This window comes from Sceloporus occidentalis, unplaced genomic scaffold (genome assembly GCF_023333645.1).
Source record: "Sceloporus occidentalis isolate IW3139 unplaced genomic scaffold, rSceOcc1.0.p SCAF_2, whole genome shotgun sequence".
In the NCBI taxonomy this organism is placed as follows: Eukaryota; Metazoa; Chordata; class Lepidosauria; order Squamata; family Phrynosomatidae; genus Sceloporus; species Sceloporus occidentalis.
This window is the reverse complement of record NW_028316982.1, coordinates 272,958,770-272,969,744: the sequence shown is the minus strand read 5'-3', so window position 1 is coordinate 272,969,744 and position 10,975 is coordinate 272,958,770. Positions and strand designations below refer to the sequence as shown.

At 46.7% G+C, this 10,975-nt stretch overlaps 1 protein-coding gene across 1 annotated transcript; it reads left to right on the top strand.

Annotated features, from left to right (window-relative positions):
- The first annotated feature begins 2,089 nt into the window (after window positions 1-2,089).
- Window positions 2,090-10,840, top strand: LOC149320211 (uncharacterized). The gene is made up of 2 exons (XM_089513151.1): window positions 2,090-2,116; window positions 8,874-10,840. Exon 2 carries the CDS (start codon window positions 8,882-8,884, stop codon window positions 10,040-10,042), a length of 1,161 nt encoding a protein of 386 aa, XP_089369277.1. The 5' UTR covers window positions 2,090-2,116; window positions 8,874-8,881; the 3' UTR covers window positions 10,043-10,840.
- Window positions 10,841-10,975: the final 135 nt, after the last annotated feature.

The window sequence follows — 10,975 nt, the reverse complement described above, 5'->3', positions numbered from 1 at the left end:
ATATGGCATCCCTTCAAGTATTTAAACAGGGCCATCATATCAGCCCTTAACTGTCTCTTCTCCAGGCGAAACATTCCCAGCTCCCTCAGTCTTGCCTCATCATAGGGCTTCATGGTTTCCAGACCCTTCACCATTTTGGTGGCCTCCTCTGGACAAGCTCCAGTTTCACAACCTCCTTCTTGAATTGTGGGGCCCAGAACTGGACCCTTCCTCCAAGGATTCAGCTATTTCCAGCCCATTGAGTGGATGGCCCTTGGGGCCTCTTCCAACGCTACGATTCTATGATTCAACTCTTGGTCAGGTTCAGACCCACAATAGCTGGTTCCCTTGTTTCTTCCTTCTCTTTTTGTACAAAGAAATTGCCTTCTTGTTGTTGTTGTGTACCTTCAAGTTGTTTCCGAATTATGGTGACCCTAAAATGAACCTCTCATGGGCATTTCTTGGCAAGATTTATTCAGAAGAGGTTTGCCATTGCCTTCCCTGGAAGCTGAGAGAATGTGACCTGCCCAAGGTCAGCCAATACGTTTTATGGCCAAGCTGGGACTCGAACCCTGGTCTCCAGAGTTGTAGTCCAACACTCAGACCACTACAACAACTGGCTCTGTTACCTTTATTTATATCCTGCCTTTAATACAAACTTAAGTCTAAACTCAGTGTAAAGCACTTACCTTCCATCTATTTTAGTTTAGCCTTTTATAATGTTGTGTTTTATTGTGTTTGATCGTTCGTTTTTGATTGTATATGTTTGATGTACTGCCCTTTGGAGAAAAGAGGATTGTAAATATATGTTGTTATTGTTGTCATTGTTGTCATCATCATTTAAGGAGGATTTTTTTCCTTTGACAATATCCTTTATTCAGCCATTTCTTATCCACATTTAATACATTTTTATTTGCATTACTTAACACATAAATTCACATCCTTCATTATTCCCTCTTCTTTCTTAACTGCATCCCTTCTCATGTGTCATCCATTCACCACTCCCTCACTTCTTTTATCTGAAGAGATCTAGAGATACCATTTCCTTTCTTTGTTTCCCCCCTCTTTTTACTATCTGTTTTCCTAATTCCTACTCATTATTTGCTATTAGGGTCTTTAATTCCCTTAGCTCCCTTCAACATTCCCCTTCTTCTCTCTTCCCTTCTGTCTTTACTCCTTTCCCAACCTTTCCCTTTAATATCTTTTCTTTCTTTTCCTCCGTTTCTCTCATTATTCTTCCTCCCCCCCCCCCAGTGATCCCATTTCTCCTTCTCTCTCCCTCGCCTTTCCTTTTCATCCTCTGCTTTTCAGTTTCTACCTTTCCTCCTTCACTTCTGTCCATTCCTTCCCTTTGGCCTCTCACTTACCTTTTTACAACCCTCTTGCAGTGGGTCCTTGTTATCTGCTGGGGGTTTGGTTCCAGGATCCCCCGCAGATAACAAAATCCATGGATGCTCAAGTCCCATTAAATAGAATGGAATAGCAAAATGGTGTCCCTTATATAAAATGAAAAACCAAGGTTTGCTATTTGGGAATTTATAATTTTTAAAAAATATTTTTAAGCCATGGATGCTTGAATCTGTGGATAAAAAGTCAGCGGATAAGGAGGGCCAACTGTACACTATTATTATTATAGACTAGCTTTATATACCACCTTCCAGAGCCGCGCGCCATTCTTTTTCTTTAACTCAACAACTCTGCTCAAGTAGCATCAGGTTAGAATCAGATATTGAAACAGAACCTTCCCTTTAAGTGTAAGATAGCAGCCAGTACTTACCTTTAAAGAAGTATTCCCAGTAGATTGACTGTTATATTTATTACTAAAGACTTTGCAGTATGGACAACGAGGGATCTGCCGCAGTCACCTGCAACTCTTGTGGGATGTTTCTCTTCTTGCCTACAGAAGTGGAGAACTTCACATGCACCAAGTGCACGTTGGTAGCACTCTTGGAGGAGAAAGTGCAGCAGCTGGAGTCCAGAGTAGCTACACTTCAGCATATTAGGGAACAAGAGGATTTCCTGGACACAACAGAACTAACAATCCTGGACAAATACCATGCAAAGGAAGATGCTAGAGCCGAGGAGGTCACTTCACATACACAGGAGGCAGACAGCTGGAGGAATGTCACAAAGAGAAGTAAGCCAAGAAGGGATTGTTCTGGGAGCTTGCAGCTAGAGAATCGATTCGAAGCTCTTTCCTTTATCAAGGAGGATGAAGAAGAGCAGCATGGACAGACTTCAGGGACAGAGCAGGGGAGCCTGAGAGTCCCACCCGAGGGAACAGTCGCAGCTAAGCCTCAGAGGAGGTGGTGGTCATAGTGGGGGACTCCTTGCTGAGGGGTACAGAAGCAGTGATTTGTAGGCCTGACAAGATGTCTCGAGAGGTGTGTTGTCTTCCAGGTGCAAAGATCTGTGATGTGACAGAGAGGCTGACAAGACTGGTCAAGCCTACTGACCAATACCCCTTCCTTTTGGTCCATGTGGGAACCAAGGATACTGCAAGACACAGCCTGCAGAACATCAAAAGGGATTACGAGGCGCTTGGTAGGAAGCTGAAAGGAATGGATGTACAGGTTGTCATCTCGTCTCTTCTGCCAGTTGAAGGGCATGGTCCAGGAAGGGAGAGGAAAATAGCGGATGTGAACAACTGGCTTCGCAGATGGTGCCGCCAAGAACAATTTGGATTCTTTGATCATGGGCTGTGGTTCCATGAAGAGGGACTTCTTGCAACGGACAGGTTGCATCTCACGCCAGTTGGAAGAAATGTCTTTGCCAACAGTCTCAAGAACTTGATCAGGAGGACTTTAAACTGAGTTCCGTGGGGAAGGGAGACAATATTAAGGAAGGCGAAAGGGCTGGAGAAAATAGTCAAACAGACATAGAGGAAAGTGCAAGGACCCAACAGTTGGAGGCAAAAAAACTTGCACAGGCAGCAAGTAAAAGGGAACCATGGTCTGCGATGTCTCTACACTAATGCACAGAGCATGGGAAATAAGCAAGATGAACTCGAACTCCTAGTGCAACAAAGCAAATATGATATAATAGGCATCACTGAAACCTGGTGGGATGAGTCTCATGATTGGAATGTGGAAATAGAGGGGTATAACCTTATTAAGAGAAATAGGCCAAACAGGAAAGGAGGAGGAATAGCACTATATGTCAGAGATATTTACACCAGTAAAGAAGAGATCCAGGACATCAATCATGGAAGCCAGGAGGAGAGCATCTGGATAAGAATCAAAGGGGAGGGAAACAAGAAGGATGTTATGGTGGGAGTCTACTACAGACCCCCAAGTCAGACTGAGGAATTGGATGATGCCTTTCTAGAACAGATGACCACACAGTCAGAAAAGAGAGATGTAGTAGTGATGGGCGACTTCAACTATCCTGATATTTGCTGGAAGTCAAACTCAGCCAAATCCTCAAGGTCTAGCAAATTCCTCACTTGCCTGGAAGACTATTTCATGGTCCAAAAGGTGGAAGAGGCAACAAGGGGGTCAGCTATTTTAGATCTGATCCTAACCAACAAGGATGACTTGGTTAATGAGGTGCAAGTGGTGGGATCATTAGGTGGAAGTGACCATGTTCTCCTGGAGTTTGTAATACAGTGGAAAGGAGAAGCCAGGCAGAGTCAGACACGCATCCTAGACTTTAGGAGAGCGGATTTCAGTAAACTTAGAGAAGTATTGAGGGCGATTCCATGGTCAGAAATACTAAAAGATAAAGGAGTTCAGGATGGATGGGAGTTTCTCAAAAGGGAGATACTGAAGGCACAATTTCAAACAGTTCCAGTGAGAAAGAAAAACGGGAGGTGTCTCAAGAAACCAGGATGGATGACTAAGGAACTTTCAACGGAGCTAAGTTTGAAACGGAACATGTATAAGAAATGGAAAAAGGGGGAAATCACAAAAAAGGAATTCAAAGAAATAGCAGGCATGTGTAGGGGTAAAGTCGGAAAAGCTAAAGCGCAGAATGAACTCAGGCTTGCTAGAGAGGTTAAGAACAACAAAAAGGGCTTTTTTGGATATGTCCGCAGCAAAAGGAAGAAGGAGGAAACGGTAGGGTCACTGCGTGGAGAAGATGGCAAAATGCTAACAGAAGACAGAGAAAAGGCAGAATTACTCAACACCTTCTTTGCCTCAGTCTTCTCAGAAAAGGCAAAGGCTGCTCAACCTGAGGATAATGGAGCAGAGGACAGAACAGGGGAATTTCAGCACAGAAGAAGTAAAGAGATAGTAGAGGAATACCTTGTTAATCTAAATGAATTTAAGTCTCCAGGACCAGACGAACTACATCCAAGGTTATTAAAAGAGCTGGCAAATGTAATATCGGAGCCATTGGCAATCATATTTGAAAACTCCTGGAGAAGAGGAGAGATCCCAGCAGACTGGAGGAGGGCAAACGTTGTCCCCATCTTCAAAAAGGGGAAGAAAGAGGATCCAAACAACTATCCTCCAGTTAGTCTGACATCAATCCCAGGAAAGATTCTGGAGCAGATCATTAAACAGAGAATCTGTGAACATCTAGAAGGCAATGCCATAATCACAAAAACTCAACATTGGTTTCAGAGAAACAAGTCATGCCAGACAAATCTAATCTCTTTCTTTGATAAAATTACCATCTTGGTAGATGAAGGGAATGCTGTGGATATAGTATATCTTGATTTCAGAAAGGCCTTTGACAAGGTTTCCCATGACATTCTTGCAAACAAGCTTGTAAAATGTGGGCTAGACAAAGTAACTGTTAAATGGATCTGTAATTGGTTGACCGGCCGAACCCAAAGGGTGCTCAACAATGGCTCCTTTTCATCCTGGAGAGAAGTGACCAGTGGGGTCCCACAGGGCTCTGTCCTGGGCCCAGTGCTATTCAACATCTTTATCAATGACCTGGATGACAGAATTGGGAGCATACTTATCAAATTTGCAGATGACACCAAATTAGGGGGAATAGCTAATACCCCAGAGGACAGGAGCAAGATCCAATATGACCTGAATAGACTAGAAAGCTGGGCCAAAGCTAACAAAATGAAATTCAACACAGAGAAATGTAAGGTATTGCACTTAGGGCAGAAAAATAAAATGCACAGATATAGGATGGGTGACACCTGGCTGAATGAAACTACGTGTGAAAGGGATCTAGGAGTCCAAGTAGACCACAAGTTGAACATGAGTGAACAGTGTGATGCGGCAGCTAAAAAGGCCAATGCTATTTTAGGCTGCATCAATAGAAGTATAGTGTCTAGATCAAGAGAAGTAATAGTGCCACTCTATTCTGCTTTGGTCAGGCCCCACCTAGAATATTGTGTCCAGTTCTGGGCGCCACAATTCAAAAAGGACATTGAGAAACTGGAGCCATGTGTCCAAAGGAGGGCGACAAAAATGGTGAAGGGTCTGGAAACCATGCCCTATGAGGAACGACTTAGGGAGCTGGGGATGTTTAGCCTGGAGAAGAGAAGGTTAAGAGGTGATATGATAGCCCTGTTTAAATATTTGAAAGGATGTCATATTGAGGAGGGAGCAAGCTTGTTTTCTGCTGTTCCAGAGAACAGGACCCGGAACAATGGATGCAAGCTACAGGAAAAGAGATTCCACCTGAACATTAGGAGGAACTTCCTGACAGTAAGGGCTGTTCGACAGTGGAATGCACTCCCTCGGAGGGTGATAGAGTCTCCTTCCTTGGAGGTCTTTAAACAGAGGCTGGATGGCCATCTTTTGGGGATGCTTTGATTTGGATTTCCTGCATGGCAGAATGGGGTTGGACTGGATGGCCCTAGTGGTCTCTTCCAACTCTACGATTCTATGATTCTATTATTATTATTATTATTATTATTATTATTATTATTATTATTATTATCTTATATCCAGCCTTTCTCCCAATAGAGGGACTCTAGGTGGCGAACAAGTATAAAACAATACAATTTAAAACCGATACAGAATACTAAAATACACTCATCCCTTGAAATTCACTGGGGTTAGGGTCACAGGACCCCCGTGAATGTGGAAAAACTGCACACAACAAAAACACTATGTTTTTACCTGAGAGAACACCTCTCTAGGAATCTCTAGGTCCTCCAGGGCAACTCTGTGGCCAACGTCCAACAGACACTGACCATAGAACTGCAATGGAGGAGCTACCAAAGGCCTAGTAGAGTGTTCTCTCTAGGAATCTCTAGGTCCTCCAGGGCAACTCTGTGGCCAACGTCTGACAGACACTGACCATAGAACTGCAATGGAGGAGCTACAAAGGCCTAGTAGAGTGTTCTCTCTAGGAATCTCTAGGTCCTCCAGGGCAACTCTGTGGTCAACGTCTGACACTGACCATAGAACTGTGCTGGAGGAGCTACAAAGGCCTAGTGGAGTCTTCTCTCTAAGAATAATCTCTAGGTCTTTCAGTGCAACTTTTAGTTAAAGTAGACCTTAGAGTTGCACTGGAGGACCAGATATTCCTAGAGAGAACACATTAATAAAATCAGTGAATAATCAAAGCCTCAAAAGTCAAAGCCGCAAATGTGAAGAGACAAATTTCATAAATTTATTTAAAAAAAAAACAACAGTTTACTTCTTTTAAGGGGTTTGGTGGAGATTTGCCCTTTTCTTGGTGGTAGGTCAAGGCAACTGTGGACAGTTCTCTCTTACACAAACACACACACAGGACACAGAGGGTGGGACTGGCCATGCCCAAGGCAGAACAGATGCCCACGTGCCACAGGTGGGGCAGAGATAAGGTGGGGGGATTATCAAGGGACGGAGAAGCCGGCAGACAGGCACCTCAGTCTAGCCAGAGGATTTGACCAAGGCAGCTGCTCCCTGGATCCAGGTACAAGGAATGCCAAGGGGGGCACCATGTGGGCAGGCAGGTGCCATTGTCAGGGGAGGGGGCACAGACCCTACAGTCCACTCTGGGACCCAAACCCAGTCTCTCTTGCTAGCTGGTGGGGAGAGGAGTGTGTACTATCCCTTGTCTTGGAAACAGGAAAGTAGGGAAGGAAAGGTCATGCCCCCCACACCTTTTCACTCTCCTTTTGCCCCCCCCCCAGGAAAAGAAGCCAAGCTGGGACCCACACACCTACAAATTTTATGGGTAGAATGCAAAGATATAGTTATGTTAGTCTGTAGAATCAGTATGTAGGCTGAAGTCTACGAAAGCTCGTGCTACCAGTATTCTTTCTTTGAGTCTCCAAGATGCTACAAGATCCCTTTGCGGAAGGAATAAAGTAGAATTCAAAGACATAGCCATGGAAAATCAATCTGCAAAGGGATCTTGCACCACCTTTGAGACTAAGTGAAAGAAAGAGGCTGGCAGCATGAGCTTTCATAGACTTGAGCCTACTTTCTCAGATGCATTGAGTTTAGAAAAGTTCCTGCTACCAACTTCTTTCTTTCAAGGTGTTACAAGATCACTGTGCTTCTTGGGGTGGCCTTTGTTGCCACCATGCCAGGAGGCCAGAGAGGCTTCAGGGACGGTGATGCCCAGGTAGCAGCGATGGTGGTGGTGTGAGGCTGGCACACTCAGTGCCTGGTGCTGCCACCCTCAACTGCACCATACCTGTTCTGTTCAGTGCCCTTGAGGAGGAGAGTCACGTTGCACCTGAGCCAGGGAGGGCAGCCCAAGGGCACAGTGCAGCCTCAGCTATGAATCATAGAATCATAGAGTTGGAAGAGACCGCAAGGGCCATCCAGTCCAACCCCCTGCCATGCAGGAAATCCAAATCAAAGCATCCCCAACAGATGGCCATCTAGCCTCTGCTTAATGGGGAGAGACCAGGAAGGGGCAGAAGCTGGCACCAACCATTGCCATCCCTGAAGCTTCTCTGGCCTCCTGGCCGCCCTACCAAGCAATGGGGCAAGTGCCAGGGTGACCAGATGTCATCACCACAAAGGAGGGAAAGGCACTACAAAATGCAGGGCATTCCAGAAAAGTGTAGGTCATTATCAAATAAAAGCTAAAAACACTCACATAAATTTAAATTCATTTCATAAGGCTTATTTACAGCTATATTACATATACTGTATTTTGTCATGCACTCAACCATAGCTTTTCCTGATGAACTTATCTTTGTTAAAATGCCAAGTTGCCTTGCAACATACTTATAGAATTGTGAGCAAGACAAAGGCTTAAACCTATACTCTGTTAGCAACAAATCCTTAACTAAGGCTGCGTCCACACTGCAGAAAGCGGTTTGATACCGCTTTAACTGACATGGCTCATTGCTGTGGAATCCTAGGAACTGTAGTTTGTTGTGCCACCAGTAAGAAGTGCAAAACTCTCCCAAAAGTACAATTCCCAGAATTCTACAGCACTAATCCATGGCAGTTAAAGCGGTGTCAAAGTGGATTATTTCTGCAGTATGGATGCAGCCTGAATGTACATTTGAATTGTTCATTTCATTTGTCCATTGTGCTGAAATTAAGTGGGAAATTCTTCCAGTATTTGCACTGTGCCCTCTAGCAGCCCATTGCCAAACACGTTTGTTGCCCTTTTCCTCTCCGACTGAAGGGGGGGGGGGAATAATTTTAGAAGTATCCATCCTTTCCTCCTGTTTGTAGCAAAATCAGGTTGCCAAGTAGATGCATTTCTCGAAGGGGAACACCAAATGTGGTGTTACTCAGTGGGCTTCTCAGTCATGCTAATAAGGGAAGAAATTTTGGAATTCCTTTTGGAAAGAAGGTTGAAATGTGGGTCACGTCCTGGAAAAGAAGGATGTCTCGTCACCCTGCTGATGCTTCCAACCTTTGGCACCTGGAAAGGGAGGAGGGGTCTCACTCTGGTTGAAGGATAGCCTTGTTTGGTGGCAGGAGTGGGATCTTTTTGGGAAAGGTGGGTAGGTGAGTAGGTGGGTGATGAGATGGGCTACTGCCCACTGACCCTGCCTCCCTGCCCTCTTCCTGTTGCAGGACCAGGAATGGCACTCTTCTCCCAGTGTCTGGAGCCAGTGGGCTTCCTACAGTCGCTGCGCTCACTGGCCCTGGGCATAGTGGCCCACCTACAAGGGTCAGCCACCCCTGAGGAGTTGGCCTTCGTCCGCCGGGAACTGGAACTGCTCGAGCAAGAACTGGCTGGGGGCCCAGGGCTGCTGGAAGATGGGGGGCTGGAGACCCTGGAGGACTGTGTGGCTGCCGCCTACAGCCACCTCTGCCTTGCGGTCCGGGCAGGTGCCCCCCATGCCCCCAAGGAAACGGAGCTTTTCCTCCAGTGCTGCATCCAGGAGAAGCTGGAGCGTCGCCTGCTGGGCCTCTGGCGCCGGGTGCAGGGCAATGGTGTGGTGGCCCACCAGCGTCCTATGCTGGAGCAGGCTGTGGAGCGCCACCGGCCCCGCCGGCCCCAGATGGCTCGGCTCTGCCAGAAGCTCAATGCAGTCCTGGGTGCCGGACTGCTCTGCCTGCTCTGCGAGGCGGACTTGACCAAGCGTGACCCGGCCCTGCTGCTGGGGGTGTGGGACGAGAGGGTGGCTGCTCTCCACAAGCGTGCCAAGGAGGCCCTGGCACACTGTGCCAGCTACTTCCGCCAGCAAGCCCAGGAGGATGTGGAGCAAGCCCTGGAGCAGCAGGCCCAGGGGCCACAGAGCCTGACCGATCTGGCTGCCGGCCTCTTGAGGAAGCTGGAGCAGAATTATGACTGGCTTTGCTGGGCAGTGATGGTCTGGCAAGAGGAGGAAACCAAGGAGGAGACCAGGGAGGAAGCCGCAGAGGGGGATGTCTTGGCCTGGGGTGACTTTGTGGCTGGACAGGCCCCGGGAGGTGGTCTCCGGGCCGTGGCCTGCTTCAGGGAGAGCCCCTCTGCCCTCGATCGTGCCCGCACCCACCAGTTGATTGGGGAGCTGGAGTGGAAACTGCCCAACCCACCACCCGAGGTCTACGCCAGCCTGGAGGCTGAGCCAGCCCGTGCCCGGGGCTACCTGGCCCGCCGCATGCTGCAGAAGCTGGCTGAAGGGCTGGGGCCCACTGTCACCCTCCTTGTGGTGCCTGGCAAGCTGGAGCAGAAGAGCAACTTCCCTGCAGCCGCCAGCCTGCTCCATGAGTATCGCCACAGGCTGGCCTCGGGCACCGTCTGCATTTTTGGCTGAGAGAAGGGGACACGGCAGAGCAGCCATTCCCCCCCACCCCCCTCATTCCACAATAAGGTCTGAATAAAAGCCACGCAGTAGAAAACCCAGTGCCTGCCTGTCAGAAATCCCCTTCATTCATTTATTCATTTGGGATTTCTGTCATGGGGATTATAAGTTTAGGGGTTTGTTTGAATATTATTAGATTAAGTTAGTAGTTGGTTTAAGGCTAGATTTTATAATGGGTTAATAGAATGTACTAGAAAGAGATAGACACACTGTTAGAATATGTGCTCACTTGTTAAGGTTGGAATGTGGAGGGAGTTACCCTGCTAGCACAGGCCTGGTCTTCAAAGAGCTAGAGATGGGTCTCTGTGATGGGAGGGGGAACTGAAACATAAAGTGCCTATGGTTTATATGATGTTATGTTAATATGTTCATTATATTTTAAGATGCTGCTATATATGTTGGGTTGTGGGATGATGGGGTTTATAGTTCTGCTTAATAATACATATAAACTGTTAAGGTTTAATATTACTTAGTTTAGTTGTGGCTTAAGGTTTATACTTCAAGGTCCCAGGTGCAGTGGGGAGATAACGCTGTGTGAAAATTTAATTGTTTTGAGAGTTTGCCAAAGATCCCGGACTGGAGGACATGACATCATTGGGGAGGAGATCCATTGCTGCGCGGGAAAGAGTTATCCAATTAATTTGCTTTATTGCTTGAGGGGGTGGGTTTGCTTTCTGGGGTTATATAAACCATATGTTAATGTACCCTTTCATTCCTGACAAAAAAGTCACTTCTGTTGTATGTATCACTTTTTTCAATAAAGCTGTTACTTTCAAAGCACAGTCTTTTGTTGGAAGAGGGGGGCTACAAGCAGGAGCCTGACACTGCCTCATTCATTCCTGCAGGACCCCCATCCCTAGGCACACATTGGCTAGCTTCACTGGC